The sequence below is a fragment of the Octopus sinensis genome, linkage group LG6 (genome assembly GCF_006345805.1).
Source record: "Octopus sinensis linkage group LG6, ASM634580v1, whole genome shotgun sequence".
Lineage (NCBI taxonomy): Eukaryota > Metazoa > Mollusca > Cephalopoda > Octopoda > Octopodidae > Octopus > Octopus sinensis.
In genome coordinates this window covers 20428898-20446620 of record NC_043002.1, presented here as the reverse complement: position 1 = coordinate 20446620, position 17723 = coordinate 20428898, and the positions used below count along the sequence as shown (strand labels likewise).

General features: G+C 38.2%; 1 protein-coding gene across 3 annotated transcripts in view; it reads right to left on the bottom strand.

The window, feature by feature from the left end:
* Window positions 1-17723, bottom strand: part of LOC115213064 (corrinoid adenosyltransferase) — a 159465-nt gene that overhangs the window by 96881 nt on the left and 44861 nt on the right. For all 3 annotated transcript variants that reach the window (XM_036503698.1, XM_029781974.2, XM_029781973.2), the window contains exons 2-5: window positions 14333-14385; window positions 12911-13004; window positions 9859-9916; window positions 3694-3766 (exon numbers count right to left, since the gene is read on the bottom strand). In XM_036503698.1, coding sequence (XP_036359591.1) covers window positions 3694-3766; window positions 9859-9916; window positions 12911-13004; window positions 14333-14385 — 278 coding nt within the window. The remainder of the gene's footprint in view (window positions 1-3693; window positions 3767-9858; window positions 9917-12910; window positions 13005-14332; window positions 14386-17723) is intronic.

The window sequence follows — 17723 nt, the reverse complement described above, 5'->3', positions numbered from 1 at the left end:
GTGTGCGCCTGTGTGTGTATGCTGTGAATGTATGTATGTAAGCTTTGTGTTTGTGTGTATGTGTGTGTTTGTATATGTGTGTGTGTTTGTATAAATGTGTGTGTGTGCCTGTGTGTGTATGCTATGAATGTATGCATGTAAGCTTGTGTGTGTTTGTGTATGTGTTTGTATGTGTGTGAGTGTTTGTGTGTGTGGTTGTGTGTGAGTGTTTGTGTGTCTGTGTGTGCATGCATGTGTGTGTGTGTGCTATGAATGTATGCATGTAAGCTTGTGTTTGTGTGTGTGTTTGTATGTGTGTGTTTGTGTGTGTGTGTTTGTGTGTTTGTGAGTGAGTGTGAGTGTGTGTGCTTGTGTGTATGTGTGTGTGTTTGTGAGTGTTTGTATGTGTGTGTTTGTGTGTGTATGTGTTTGTGAGTGTGTGTATGTTTGTGTCTGCATGTGTGTGTGTGTGTGATGATCAAAGGGAAATGAAACAATCAACACTGTTGAAGTGTAAATAAAGTTTAGTAAAGGAGAAACATTCCACAAATTGGTAATTTAGTATTTTTTCTTTTTTCAGACCAACTCAAGTTAGAAATCATTATAACCATTATTTAGGGCAGTGGATTAATAAAATCATTAACGAATCAGACAAAAGCTCTGATGGTATTTAGTTATGGCTGTTCACCTTCTGAATTGAAAACCACAATGAAATTAACTTTGCCTTTCATCCTTCCAGGATAAATAAAATTACTGGAGTCATTAATAGTAATGACAAACCCCTGCCCTCAAAATTGCTGGCCTTGTGCATAAATCAGAAACCATTATTAAGGTGACAAGCTAGCAGAACCATTAGCACGCTGGATGAAATGCTTGGTAGCATGTCACCTGTCTTCGTGTTCTGAGCTTAAATGCTGTCAAGGTTGGCTTTGCTTTTCATGCTTTTGTAGTCAATGAAATAAGTACCAGTTGAACACTAGGGTTGATGTAATCAACTAGCCCCACTCCTCCCAAATTTCAGGCCTTGTGCCAGTGGTAAAAAGGATTATCACTATTATTATTAAGGTGGCAAGCTGACAGAAACGTTAGCACACCGGGCAAAATGCATAGCAAAATGCATAGCGGTATTTCGTTCTGAGTTCAAATTCCACCGAGGTCGACTTTGCCTTTCATCCTTTCGGGGCTGATAAATTAAGTACCAGCTACGTACTGGGGTCGATGTAATCGACTTAATCCGTTTGTCTGTCCTTGTTTGTCTCCTCTGTGTTTAGCCCCTTGTGGGTAGTAAAGAAATGGGTATTTTGTCTGTCTTTACATTCTGAGTTCAAATTCTGCTGAGGTCAACTTAGCCTTTTGTCCTTTCGGGGTCAATAAATTAAGCACCAGCTGTGTATTGGAGTCAATCTAATAGACTGGCCCCCTCCCCAAAAATTTTGGGCTTTGTGCCTAGAGTAGAAAAGATTATTATTATTATTATTTTATTATTATTATTATTATTATTATATTATTATTATTACAAAAGTGCAGGTGTAGCTGTGTGGTCGCAGATTCAGTCCCACACACGTCACCTTGAGCAGTCTTCTATTATGGCTCCAAGCTGACCAAAGCTTTGTAGGTGGATTTGGCAGATGGAAACTAAAAGAAGCCCATTGTGCATATATATATATATATATATATATATACATAAAATCCACTTTCCCATGCTTGCATGGGTCAGATGGAGTTTGTTGAGGCAGATATTTTAAGGCCAGATGCCCTTCCTGACACCAGTTATCATTTGTTTCCAAGTAATGTAATATCTTCTCGTGGCCGGACATGTTTATACAGAAGACTGGAAACAAAGGACACCACTGGTATGATGACGACACTCATATACGAAGCATCATGTGATATCTTCACAAAGGTATACACACAAATACACACATATATATACAGCCGCGTGTGTGTGTGTGTGTGTGTGTATACTTTGGTCAACTTGAGATTAGTGGAAGACATTTGCCCAAGGAATGAACCCAAGATCACATGACTGGCAAGCAAGCTTCTTAATCACACAACTATGCGTGTGTGTGTGTGTGTGTGTGTGTGTGTGTGTACATATATATTTGTAATCATCGTCATTTTTTATGTCCTTCTTTCCATTCTTGTATGGACTGGAATGCCATATATATTTATATATATATGTGTGTGTCTATATATGATGTGTATATTTTCTTATCTATCCAACCACAACTGTGTTTGTTTATATACACATATTCAACCTTTCCATTTGTCATCGTTTTCTTCAAAGTTTAGCAATGAAGAGGAAAAGAAATTCGGAAATATATAGAAAAAACATAATCCAAGTGAGAACATGGCTACTATGAACACACATAGATATGTACACACACACATAAACATATAGAGAGAGGGACACACAGACAGAAAAACAGACAGATATACATATATATAAGCAATATACATACATATGTATTCTTTTTCTTTTTTTCAAGTGCTTCAGTCATTTGAGTGGCCATGCTGGAGCAATGCCTTTAGTCAAACAAATCGATCCCAGGACTTATTCTTTGTAAGCCTAGTACTTATTCTATCGGTCTCTTTTGCTAAACCTCTAAGTGATGGAAACATAAACACCAGCATCGGTTGTCAAGCGATGTTGGGGAGGACAAACATATACACACACACTTCCATCTACCAAATCCACTCACAAGGCTTTGGTTGGCCCGAGGCTGTAGTAGAAGACACTTGCCCAAGGTGCCACGCAGTGGGACTAAACCTGGAACCATGTGGTTGGTAAGCAAGCTACTTACCACACAGCCACCCCTGCACCTATATGTATGCATACAAATATACATACATTCATATATACATTTATTCTTCTGATCTTGCTTGTGTAGTTTTTTTTCTTGACCAAATGAAAGCTAAATAAACCATAAGTTGCATTTTGCTCTTTACTACACTGAATTGTATTGTCACATATATATCATTTTCTGTCAGGAATATTTATAATTGATATTTATAAATGGTGGTGCCCCAGCGTCACCACAGCCTCTGGCTGAAACCAATAGAATAATAATAGAATTATTAAGCAATGTATAAGTTCTCTCTCTCTCTCTCTCAGCCATGTTTGGTTTATCTCCCCACTCTCTTTCTTTATATACAAACACACACACACATATACATATATAAAGTGATGATAATGAAGATGAAACTCAAGCCTAGAGATATATACAAGTACCTCATGTTCATCTACCAATTACTGCAATCCACTTGAGTAATAAAGGTAGAATGAGGTATTTTTATCTATTGCCTGAAACAGCTGTAAGTTATTTTCCCAATTTATATTCATGTTTTTTATAATTGCTGGTATCCTTATATATTACTATATTTTATATCTTATATGTAAAGAATAATATGTTATATGTATGTATATTATTGTAATTATCAGTTTAGTAAATAAATAAATAAGTTAACATAATATCATGTCTAAAAGTTGATGAACCATCTATTGTTCTCCTCCATTTTCTTATTGCTATATATATATAATATATATATATGCATCCTGATTAAATATATATCCTTAAAACAGCCATTACAGAAAAGGGTATTGGGATTAAGGGTGTACCGCACCTCCTTCTCAAATTAAATATTTAAAAAAATTTAATCAGCTGAATGCCAAAGAAAATTTTAAGAAAACCCCTCTGAATTGGGAATACTCACTCAACTGGGTCTCTGATGCTGAAGATTTAGGTGTTGCAATATTGGATCCAACATCCTGCAACACACACTGGATCTATGTAGTGAGAAATTCAAAGAAACATTGTTTTAAAAATTAACAGTTTTTAAAAAGAAACAGGTAAATTTCTTTGTACTACTATAATTGTTATGAATTAAATGCTAAAGATTTTAATGTCAATGGTACAAGGGCAAAGGGTGAGAGCAAAGGGCAAAGATCCCCTTCAGTCATGAATGAATGGGATTACACCTAGAATGTATGGGACTGCACCTAGAAAGTTCCCCTCGAATGTACAAGTTTGGGCAAGGTTGTTTGTGGAAGACCAGCCCTCCCCCATGCATACTGGTCTTCCCTCTTCATACCGGTGATGTTGTCCAAAGGAAAGGTAAAGGCCAATACAGTTTGGCACCAGTGACATCACAACTCATTTCTACAGTTAAGTGAACTGGAGCAATGTGAAATAAAGTGTCTTGCTCAAGAACGCAACACAACCCAGTCCAGGAATCAAACTCACAACCTCGCAACTGTAAGCCTGATGCTCTAACCACCAAGCCATGTGCCTTCACTGTTAATGGTACCACACATGATAAGCACCAATTATTTGAAATATAAACAACAACAGACTCACTAGCTGACTCAGTGTAAGACACCTCAATGTGATTGGACATAAATAGAGTAATAAATCTGCCAGTATGGAGGCGCAATGGCCCAGTGGTTAGGGCAGCAGACTCGTGGTCGTAGGATCATGGTTTCGATTCCCAGACCGGGCATTGTGAGTGTTTATTGAGTGAAAACACCTAAAGCTCCACAAGGTTCTAGCAGGAGGGGGGGGGGAACCCTGCTGTACTCTTTCACCACAACTTTTCTCTCATTCTTTCTTCCTGTTCTTGTGGTAACTGTATTTCAAAGGGCCAGCCTTGTCACACTGAATCTCCCTGAGAACTACATTAAGGGTACATGTGTCTGTGGAGTGCTCAGCTACTTGCACATTAATAAATGAGTAGCGATGTCACTGGTGCCAAGCTGTATCAGCCTTTGCTTTTCCCTTGGATAACATCAGTGGCATGGAGAGGGGAGGTTGGTGTGTGTGGGCGACTGCTGGTCTTCCATAAACAACCTTGCCCAGCCTTGTGCCTTGGAGGGAAACTTTCTAGGTTCAATCTCATGGTCAGTCATGACCGAAGGGGGTCACAATATCTGCCAGTATATTATTTACATTATTTACATTTGACGGATATTTGCCCTCATCTTGTTTGTTGTTAACACAACATTTCGGCTGATATACCCTCCCGCCTTCATCAGGTGTCTTGGGTAAATTTCGAACCCATGGGCATATGGCATAGTGGTTAAGAGCGCAGGCTACTAACCCCAAGATTCCAAGTTCAATTCCAAGCAGTGACCTGAATAATAATAATAATAATAATAATAATAATAATAATAACAACAACAACATCGAAAAATACCTTAGGAATGAAAACCCATGTTCGAAATTTCCCCAAGACACCTGATGAAGGCTGGAGGTATATATCAGCCGAAACGTGTTAACAACAAATAAGATAAGGACAAATATCCGTCAAATGTAAATAATGTAAATAATGTACATAATTCCTCATCTCTTAAATATAGAACTGTAATATCTGCCAGTGTTTTGTCATAGAAGGGAGGAAACTCTGAAGACTGAAAAAGAGGATGGATAGATTGTGATGTTTAGGTGGTGGCATGGCTGTGTGGTGAAGATGTTTGCTTTTCAACCACATGGTTTCAAGTTCAGTCCCACTTCATGACACTCCTTGGGCACTATCGCAGCCTCAGGCCAGCCAAAGCCTTGTGAGTGGGTATGGTAGATGGAAACTGAAAGAAGCCCATTGTGTGTGTGTGTGTGTGTATGTTTGTTTGTGTTTGTGTTTGTGTGTGTGTGTGTGTGTGTGTGAAAAACAGGTAAGGGTCAACAACAGGAAGGATATCTGGTTACAAAAACAATGCCTCAGTAATACATTCAGCTAACCCAATAGTTCTCAACCAGGGTCCATGTGACCCCTGATGGTCCATATAAGATTTTTAGGGGTCCCCGCAACAAATTTGGCTTTAGATGTATGCATTGCAAGAAACAGCTAGTTTTCTCTAACATTTTACATAGTTCAACCTACACAAGTTAATGTGAGAAAGACAAAATAGGAATTTTGAAAGAAGTATCAATAAAACTAGTTTTTAAACGTAAAATGGCTATGGGGGGGGGGTCCACCAGAATAAAATGGTAATCAAAGGGGTCTAAAGATAAAAAACCACTGATTTAACCCATGGTAAAACAGCATGGAAATACAGGTATAAAACAAACAGTTGAATGAATACAATTAAGATGGTTTTAAACCCTTTAAATTTATCCAATACCATGACATAGGAAAGAAAATTATACAGACACAAATTCTGTTTTCTATTGTCAATAACGAGGGAAGAGGACAAAACTTTAACATTTTTCTTGGAAAGGATGTATCTGTTGGTTTGAGAATGGCTGTGCTCAGTGACCAATGAACACATATTGTGTTAATGAAAGAGTACAATTAAAATAGCAGAAAATACAGGAACTAATTTGAGAAGCTGGAATGTTAAGTGTGCCAAAGTGTAGCAAGTAATATGATCATCTGCCCAGCAATAGATATGAGAATCTCAAGCCACACTTCTAGCACTTGCCCGGAAAATTGTTCAAACTGTTGCTTATAATGTTTAATATATTTTATTTTTTACTTGTTTTGGTCATTAGTTAGACTGTGGCCATGCTGGGGCACTGCCTTGAAAAATTTTAATCAAATAAATCGACCCAGCACTTACTCTTTTTAAGCTTGGTGCTTATTCTATCAGTCTCTTTTGCCAAACTGCTAAGTTACAGAGACCTAAACACACCAACATCAGTTGTCAAGCAATGGTGGGGGGACAAATACAGACACAAACACACAACTATATACATACATACATACATACATATATATATATATATATATATACAACAGGCTTCTTTCAGTTTCTGTCTATCAAATCCGCTTATATAAATATATGGTAGGCTTCTTTCAGTTTCCATCTAACAAATTCACTCAGAAGACTTTGGTCAACCCAAGGCTATAGAAGAAGACATTCGCCCAAGATGCCATGCAGTGGGACTGAACCCAGAATCATGTGGTTAGGAAATAAACTTTTTACCACACAACCACACATCTACCTATCTTTAACTCTTTTTTTAAAGTTGGAAGATAAAGTATGCATTAGCCTAGACAGCAAGCACCTGATGGAAATGTGAACAACAGTTGTTAGTAATATCATTTCTTTCCTCCAGATCAACTGTGGTCACTACTATGCAGCAAATAAAATACTTTTCAATAAAGAGTTTCATTTCAACAAGACTTGAATTCAGAGTCTAAATAACATATGAAATTCTGCCTGCTGTTCCTCTACAGATTCTGCCTAGTCACCTAATCCTAACTCTTGAGTTGGACACAGCCGTGTGATAAATATTGCAGCTGGCCTAGTGTGAAGACAGCTGTAGAGATGTAAGTAGCTGTGATGGAGGTTTGGTAACCCCACTTGTAAAAAAGGTTTAACTTAACAGTGAAAGATGACACCAGCAACTAGTAACTAACATAGTTTCATGACATCAAATACACATTTGCTCTTGAAAATAAGCAACACTGAGACCAGTCAGCTAAATCTACTTGTTTGACAAAAACTATCAAATACCATCATTATTTTGATAAAGAAATAATAATAATAATGGTTTCAAATTTTGGCACAAGGCCAGCAATTTCAGGGGGAAGAAGGTAAATCAATTACATCAACCCCAGTGCTCATCATCATCATCATCATCATCATCGTTTTAACGTCTGCTTTCCATGCTAGCATGGGTTGGACGATTTGACTGAGGACTGGCAAACCAGATGGCTGCACCAGGCTCCAATCTTGATCTGGCAGAGTTTCTACAGCTGGATGCCCATCCTAACGCCAACCACTCCGAGAGTGTAGTGGGTGCTTTTACGTGCCACCGGCACGGGGTCAGTCAGGCGGTACTGGCAACGACCTCACTCGAATCTTTTACACATGCCACCGGCACAGATGCCAGTAAGGCGATGCTGGTAAACTGATATTTATTTTATCAACCCCAAAAGAATAGAAGACAAAGTCAACCTCGGTGGGGTTTGAACTTAAAATGTGAAGACAGACGAAATGCAGCTAATCATTTTACCCAATGTGCTAACACTTCTGCCATCTTGTCACCTTAACCCTTTTGTTGCCATATTTTACCATGTTCTGTGATTTTTCAATTAATTTTAAATATAACAAAGAATTTAGTAAAATAACTTAGTTATCATTAAGCTAGTGTTAGGAACATAAATTGTGACTAAGGTTTGGTGGAAGATTTTAGTTCAAAACTTTTGAAAATAAGACAGCTGTACTACAGAGGCAGAGGTGGTTTCAAGCAGATTGGTATGAAAAGGGTCAAATATAATTTAAGGATATAGAATACTGGTTTCAAGTTTTGGCACAGGTCCAACAACTTCAGGTGAAGGGGTTAATTGGTTACATCGATTCCAAAGTTCAACTGGTACTTATTTTTTCAACCCTAGAAGGATGAAACGCAGAGTCAACCACAGTGGCATCTGAATTCAGAATATAAAGTCAGAAGCAACATCACTACGCATTTTATCTGATGTGATAATGGTTCTTCTAGGTCGCTACCTTGATGATGATGATGATGATGATTGACTCTCCCATCGAAGACGACGTGTGAGTGTTCAGATTTTTTGCTGAATGACCTGCACAAATGATTGTCTAAAGTAATCAAGTGTATGTGCTGGACATTAGCTCACTCCCTTCATCAAGTCAACATGACCTGAACAGGTACACGGTGTACCACATGTCAGGTGTCAAAGAGCTCAAAGAGCAATGTGAGATCAAGTGTTTTGCTCAAGAACAACACACTACCAGTCTAGGAATTGAAACCACAATCTCGCAATCATGACTGCAATACCCTAACCACTAGTTTATGCGTCCTCACAATAATAATAATAATAACAATAATAATAATAATAATAATAATAATAACAATAATAATAATAATAATAATAATAACAATCCTTTCTACTAAAGGCACAAGGCCTGAAATTCGGGGGGAGGAGACTAGTCAATTACATTGACCCCAGTGTTTCACTGGTACTTAATTTATCAATCCCAAAAGGATGAAAGGCAAAGTCGACCTAGGCCAACAATTTTGAGAGGAGAGGAGTTAGTTGATACTATCCCCCCCCCCCCCGTAAACAACTAGTATTTTATTTTATCGACCACTGACAGATAAAAGGCAAGATCTGAACTCAAAACATAAATGGACATAGCAAAATACTGCAAACTATTTTGTCTGTCACTATGCCAATTCTATCAATTCTACACTCTGAACAATTTCATTGTTTGAAGGTTTTCTGTTCAATTTTCTTCTAACAACATAAAAACTCCCTATTTCAACAAACTCTGTCATTTCTATGTATCATCATCATCATTTAGCGTCCACTTTCCATGCTAGCATGGGTTGGACGGTTCAACTGGGGTCTGTGAAGCCAGAAGGCTACATCAGGCCCAGTCTGATCTGGCAGTGTTTCTACGGCTGGATGCCCTTCCTAACGCCAACCACTCCGTGAGTGTAGTGGGTGCTTTTTACGTGCCACCCGCACAGGTGCCAGACGGAGCTGGCAAACGGCCACGGACGGATGGTGCATTTTACATGCCAGCGGCACGGTGGCCAGGCGAGGCTGGCAATGGCCACAAACGGATGGTGCTTTTTACGTACCAATCGGGGCGGCGCTGGCAACGGCCACGATCGGATGGTTCCATACATAAAATATTCTGCACATATAAATCAAATAATTGTGTGAGGAAAACTAATTAAACAATGTTTATCTACAACAGAGAGACTTAATCTGTTTCTTAGTGTAACTTCTGGCCTTCATTTGCCATAAGCAGTGTACACAGTGACACACAGTTTCAAGCATTTAGGAAAGGCCTTTGGTTTAAGGATACCTTGATCCTTTGCTACCACCAGTCACTGAGACCCTGAAAAGGTTCATGAAAAGGACATTAAAATAAAAAAGAAATAGCAAGAGAGTCTCACTTACAGTTTGAAGTCTGTTATCCATTGTATGACCTTTCTCTTTACATAGTTCAGCTGCAAACCTGAAAAATGACAAAGACAATGAGGAAGATGACAATGATGATAATAATGATAGTTCAATGCTAATTTGGTGTGTGATCTACAACTTAAAGGGCGATTACTTTCAGTTACTTTTTAGCTTACTTTGTGCTAGTGCTACTTTGGTGTGTGATCTAAGCAAGAAAATTTACTTTGGTGTGTGATCTATGCACTTATTTTAATTATTATATTACTCTTTACTCTTTTACTCTTTTACTTGTTTCAGTCATTCGACTGTGGCCATGCTGGAGCACCACCTTTAGTTGAGCAAATCGATCCCCAGGACTTATTCTTTGTAAGCCTAGTACTTATTCGATCAGTCTCTTTTGCCAAACCGCTAAGTTATGGGGACGTAAACACACCAGCATCGGTTGTCAAGCGATGTTGGGGGACAAACACAGACACACAAACACATACATATATACGATGGGCTTCTTTCAGTTTCTTGTATCTTCCAAATCCACTCACAAGGCTTTGGTCGGCCCGATGCTATAGTAGAAGACACTTGCCCAAGGTGCCACACAGTGGGACTGAACCCAGAACCATGTGGTTGGTAAGCAAGCTACTTACCACACAGCCACTCCTACACCTATGTTGTTTATTCCTAATTTCCTTAATTACTAAGACATAAATAAAACATGGTTTTATTATTATCAAAATAATTTTATCGATGAATTGAGCAAACATCTGCTAGAAACGCAAGACATACGTCTTCAGAATTCTTCTTCATCAACAGAAATAATCAAGATGAGATTGGAAGGTTCTTTGGTTCACTCCTTTCATCTTTTTTAATCTACAAATTTTCAAATTCAATTAGGTTCTTTCAATTGCTTGAATATTGGTTCCAGTGTTAGGATCAACACAATGTCTTTGTTGGTTGAGAATAGAATGGTGAAAATGTAGACAATTTATATTGGAGTATGCTGGCCGTTCGTCAGAATGAATAACCAAATTTTCTGCAACTTCTCTTTGAATTATAGATTCAAGTCTTTCACGATTTCTTTTAATTCTTTGTCTTTGACTTTATCTCTGTTTTTACTATATTTTCCTTTCAAGTCGTGAAAAGGGACGAACACTCAATATCTCAACACTTGGTACAAACATGGCAATTAACCAAGGGAAATAATACATGCAAAAATTCAACAAGAGTTACATTTCTTGTATTGATGGGAGAAGATTCAGGAGAAATAACTTGGAACTCTTTATATTGCGTAAACATTTGGGTTCATAATTTATATTACACCAATACTAGTACGAGTCCCAGAGGAAGCCTGTATTTCACAGTTCAGCATGCTAAAAATAAAAATTCCTCTAAAATTACGTCTTATTGTCTAAAAAAAGATGCGGAGTTGAATACAAAGTAGATAACAAATAAGGAGGCTTTCTCTGCTGGAGCACTGATTACAGAACTATCAGATTTGAGAAGGTAAGGGAAAGGATTCCAAAAAGTTGATGGAGGTCCTTTTGGCAAAAGACAAGAGAATTGGCAGCAGTTTGGGAAGCAGGAGAGCTCGCAGGCAGTGCCGTGTGTAGAGGCATCATTCACAGTGTAAATGGTTAAAAGGCTGGGTGAAAAGCTGTTCAGTTTGTAGGAGAGGGTAATTTTTTCTAAAGATTAGAGACTGCTGATTAAAGATATACTGCTGCAATTTTCTACATTTTTTTTTCAATCTTCACCTAACTGAATAAGACACAAAAAGTGTTACAATCACCATCTACTTAAAAGTTTTATTCATCATCATCATCGTTTAACGTCTGCTTTCCATGCTAGCATGGGTTGGACGATTTGACTGAGGACTGGCAAGCCAGATGGCTGCACCAGGCTCCAATTTGATCTGGCAGAGTTTCTACAGCTGGATGCCCTTCCTAACGCCAACCACTCAAAGAGTGTAGTGGGTGCTTTTACGTGTCACCAGCACGAGGTCCAGTCAGGTGGTACTGGCAACGGCCATGCTCAAATGGTGTTTTTAACGTGCCACCTGCATAGGAGCCAGTCCAGCGGGACTGGCAACGACCTCACTCGAATGTTTTTTCATGTGCCACCAGCACAAGTGCCAGTAAGTCAACGCTGGTAACGATCACGTTTGAAGGGTGCTTTTTACGTGCCACTGGCACAGAAGCGAGTTAGCTGCTCTCGCAATGATCACGCTCGGATGGTGCTCTTAGCACTCCACTAGCACGGATGCCAGTCATCGAATTTGATTTCGATTTCACTTGCCTCAGCAGGTCTTCGCAAGCAGAGTTTAGTGTCCAATGAAGGAAAGGTACGCATAAGAGGGTTGGTTACTCCCCTGGCATAGGCCTCGAGGTTATGGTCTCATTTGGCCTGCCAGGTCTTCTCAAGCACAGCATATTTCCAAAGGTCTCAGTCATAAAAAAAAAAAAAGAATTAGTGGTCTAGCAGGAATTGAGGTGCTAGTTACCCTTTCCACTTTGTAAGTGAGGATAATTTTCTCTGAATGTTGTAGGCTAAGTTCATTGCCTGAAATGCTACAATGCAACTATGAGTAAACCACTCGGAGGAATTTGAGCTGCAAGGTTTGGTTGCCTGGAGGATATGGACAGACATACACAAAAGGAGTGTTTTAGTCAGCCCCTTAACTCTTACCTGATGAGTCAGGGGTACAGTAGATCTGCTGTCAGAAAACAAGCAGACTACTGATCAGTCAGTTGACTTGAATTGCCAGCAGGTCCAGAAGGTAGGGATAGGCATGGTTGCATTGTATGCAGATGTGTAGAAGATAGACCAAACTGGTTATAGGTGATGGCTAGGTAGAGAAGTTTAGAATTGAGAAAGTAATTAAAGGTGCTTGGAATGTAAAGATAACAGCACAACAAGGCTATTTTAAGGCCATTTTCTCTACTAAAGCAGTGAGTATATAGAAGATAGAAAGACTATAGAATGTGATATATGAGAGATGGAGGGATAGATGGACATATGGATGGCCAGACAGACACATAAATAAATAGATACATACCCAAGAGCAGATGAGAGTTCATCTGTTGAACCAAGAGCATCAAATATCAGGTCATCCTTGAATCTCCTTTCTCCTGTAAATGTTGAGGACTTGCCTGTGTGTTGAAGGAATAAAGATAGACAGTAAGAAAGATGGAGAGAGAGAGAGAGAGGATATAATACTGGATGTTCTATAGTTATTATGATCATTATTTGTCATTTCCAGGAAACATTATCATCAGTCTTGCTAATATCTTTATCATCATCTCTATCACCATATTATCTACATCATCATCACCATTATCACTATTATCATCTTCTTCATTTGCATCACTAATATAATCCTTATCAGCAGCAGCATAATCATCATCAATGCTCATCACCATTGATGCAGAAAGCATTACCACCACCATCATCATCATCATCACTGTTGTTATCAGTCTTCAACACTACTTCAGGTAAATGTGTGTGTGTGAGTGAGTGTATGTGTGTGTGTGTGTGCACATGTGTTTTCATTTGTATGTTTGCATTAGGTACTCTGTGTGTGTGAGTGTATGCGTGTGCATGTGTTTTAATTTTATGTCTGTGCGAGGTACTGTGTGTTTGTGTTTTCATTTGTACATCTGTGCTAGGTACTGTGTGTGTGTGTGCTTGTGAATGTGTGTGTGTGTATGTGTGTGTGCATGTGTTTTAATTTGTATGTCTGTATTAGGTACTGTGTGTGTGTGTGTTTTCATTTGTACATCTGTGCTAGGTAATGTGTGTGCGTGCATGTGTGTGTGCGTGCATGTGTGTGTGCAAATGTGTATGCCTTCACCTGAGTATTCATGACTATCATCATCATCCTCTTCATCGTTTTTATGTCTACTTTTCCATGCTTGCATTAGTAAGATTTACTAAGATAGATTTTCTGAGTGGATGCCTTTCCAGTCACCAACCTTCACTCGTTTCCAAACAAGGTAATATTACCCCATGGCCAGATATGTTTTCAGAGAAGACTAGAATGACAAACACAACTTATATGATGATGACAACTGTTTAAATCTATTGTATAATGTAAAGACAAAGACAAGGACACACACACACACACACAATGACAATTGTCACTTCTTTATGAAGGACATCTCTCCAATTGGTAAATGTCATCACAAGATCTCATGTGATTAGCAAGTCTGGCTTTGGACCAAGAGAACTTTCTTCAGATGTTACAGACATTTTCAAGCTGAACAGTCACTGGGATTGAGATCAAGTCCTGTTTACAAAGTATCCGCTTCATGATGAAGGATTCTGTTCTCCGTGATTCACTTGCTTTACAACCATTTTAGATCACTTATTTCCAAACTGATCACTCAGATGATTCTGTCAATTCATTGTCTTAGTAGTAGTAGTGACAAAAATTTATTAATCAATTAAGTAATTGCATATTTTAAAATGCATAACTAACCTTTGTCTCCAGTTTTGGTGTAAATTTTCACAGAACTGCTCACCGAACTGGAACTGAATAAGAAATAAACCATTATCTTATGTAGTTTTAACTCTTTCAATGTCCCACAAAATATCGCTCATATTAACCAGTTCATTGTTAAATTAAAATGCTATTTCAGTGTAATATCAGTTTCAAATTTTGGCACAAGGCCAGCAAGTTTAGGGGAGGAAGCAAGTTGATTACATTGACCCCAGTACTCAGTTGGTATTTATTTTACTGACCCCGAAAGGATAAAAGGCAAAGTTAGCCTTGGCAGAATTTGAACTCAAAATGTAAAGACAGACGAAATTCTTAGCATTTTGTCCAGTGTACTAACAACTGTGTCAGCTCACCACCATAAATTTCAAAGTAATATTCCTTCCTACTGGAAGCCTGAGGCCTCAAATTTGGAGTAAAGGATTAAGTCAATTACATCGACCCCAGTGTGTAACTAGTACTTATTTAACCCATTCGTTACTGTATTTCTGTTGAGATGCTCTGTACTTCTTTCAATTACTTTAAATATAATAAAGAATTTAGTAAAATAACTTCGTTATCATTCAGCTGGTGTTAGGGACATTAATTGTAACTAAGATTTGGTGGAAGATTATAATTCAAAACTTATGAAAACAAGACATTTGTACTCAGAGCCAGAGCCGGTTTCAGCTGGGTTGGTAATGAAGGGGTTAAGTGACCCTGAAAGGATGGAAAGCAAAGTCAACCTCGATGGTATTTGAACTCAGGATGTAATGGCAGACGAAATATCACTAAGAATTTCGCCCAGCATGCTAGCAATTCTGCCAGCTCACTGCCTTAAATTTCAAAGTAATATTGACATAAATAATACATTTTCCAGAGTATAGATACAATATTTGTATCTACAATATGTTTCACTCTACAAATATCAGCAAGTTTCTTATTTCTGAATAAGTCGCAGACTAGGAACTTCTATTTCTAAACAAAGGATATTAATGTTTATGAATTTGTGTTGCAAGATTCCTGATGTGAAGTCGTGTGTTGAAACAGATATTGTTGTATTTCAGGATGGTCATTTTTTTTTTCCTTTTTGGCCAAATAAACACATACACCACATATTCATTCTTCACTTGTTTATTATTGTTCTTATTGTAATCTATCTCCATTGTCTAGAAATCTTTTGTGACCTCTTCAGTGACACTTTCCGATATTAATGTGTTTATCCAATAAGCTACTAAGTCACTGGCATATTCATCATCACCATTACCATCAACATCATTTAACATCTGCTTTCCATGCTGGCATTGGTTGCACAGATTGACAGGAGCTGGCAAGCCAGAGGGTTGTAGCAAGCTCTAATATCTGTTTTGGCATGGTTTCTCTGACTAAATATTCTTCCTAGTGCCAACCACTTTACAGGGTGTACTGGGTGCTTTTTATGTGGCACTAAAATCTGGTGTCATGTTATTGTTATAATTTTAGGCTATTTAAATTTGTATGAGTGGAGGGGCGTTGCTAAGTGGTAAAGGTGTTGGACTTATGATTGTGATTTTGATTCCTGGATCAGGCGATGTGTTGTGTTCTTGAGCAAAAACATTTTATTTCACATTGTTCCAATCCACTCAGCTGGCAAAAATGAGTAATCCTGCAACAGACTAGTGTTCCATCCAGGTAGGGAATATGTCATTACATAAAATTTATAACATGAATTATCATCATCTTCATCATCGCTTAACATCCACTTTCCATGCTGGCATGGGTTGGACGGTTTGACTGAGGACTGGCAAGCCAGATGGCTACACCAGGCTCTAATCTAATCTGGCAGAGTTTCTACAGCTGGATGCCCTCCCTAACGCCAACCACTCCGAGAGTGTAGTGGGTGTTTTTACGTGCCACCGGTACGAGGGCCAGTCAGGTGGTACTGGCGACGGCCATGCTCAAATGGTGATTTTTATGTGCCACCTGCACAGGAGCCAGTCCTGCAGTACTGGCAACAACCTAGACCACAAATTCCCAGTAATTTAATTTTTAGTAATTAAAAGAAATCAGAAGCACTGTTCCAAGCAAAAAAGTACAAGGCACATCTGAGAAGCAATTATATTGTGTACTCAAATCTTCAAGATCATGTTATCAATGATATATGAATAACATCACAATATCATGATATGAGTGATACCATATGAATGTTATTACAATATTTTTCTGCATACAAGTATATTGTGTAAACATTTCAAACATTGTCACTACCATTCCAAATCTTGTCATTTCACATAGAATTTTTGGTTCTCCAAAGTCGTCTTGGTGAATAAGTTGAGCAAACTATTTTGGCTCTAAATTTTGGTCCTAAATATTCAACTTGTGTGGCAGAAAACAAGGTACATGATATTACATGAATGACATTATCTCACAAGAATATCATTATATGAATGTCACAGCTGTCTGCAAGCATGAGCTAGCAGCCAAGAGAGAGGTCTTGGATACGTATCGTGTCACCAGTGTTATATTGAGTGAGCGGTCTAGTCACTCAGCTCACAATAACCAACTCAACCTGGCTGTAAATAAGGTACTGAAGACTTGTATAATTTAGTGGATCAAGAAAGAGGACATATACTGAGCAGATCACTGGATGAAATAGTCTTTAGGTATAGGAGTTAGCATTGAATACAGAAATAAGCTGTCGTGGACAAAACGTAGACAAGAGTTATTTTGCCTATCTTTACGTATGAAGCATGAAAATATCAAGGAAAAAAAACGCAATTACCCAATTCCCTCCCTTGTTCAAAAGTTTTTCAACTTCAAACCGCTCTTCCCGAGTAGACCTTTGATTAAAGGCTTTCATCAAAGACCAGCATATCAATTTGGATGGGAAGGGGAAAGAATAGTGTTTACTAAATACATTCATCAGATAATTGTTCAGCTAAAGGACCTTAAATAATAAAAAAAAATTATTTGTACTTTGTTTTGAGACATTTATTTGTTAAATACATTCAGTTTCGCAAAAAAAAAAAAAAATTCATTCAAAGAGAAAATCAAGACATTTGTTAATTTTCGAACCTTAATTTCAATATTACATATTAGTTTAAATATGTATATGCGTCTACTATTTACAATATATTTGTTTATGTTTAAAACACGAGTGTTCAAGATTGATATTCTTTGCGTGTAGCTCTCACGCTTATCTCATACTGTTGACGCCGGAGTAGAAACCGAATCGTTCGTAGTCCTCAATTCTCAACATCGATTGATCTAAACCTCCCACTACCACCTCTGACTGATACGCAGACACCCTAAACACCGTCTCCTTCTCACCCGGCAAGCCATTACTATCTCTACATCTATCCAGTCACCCGACTACTTACTTATCGCAACTCCCCACCACACATTTATAAGAGAG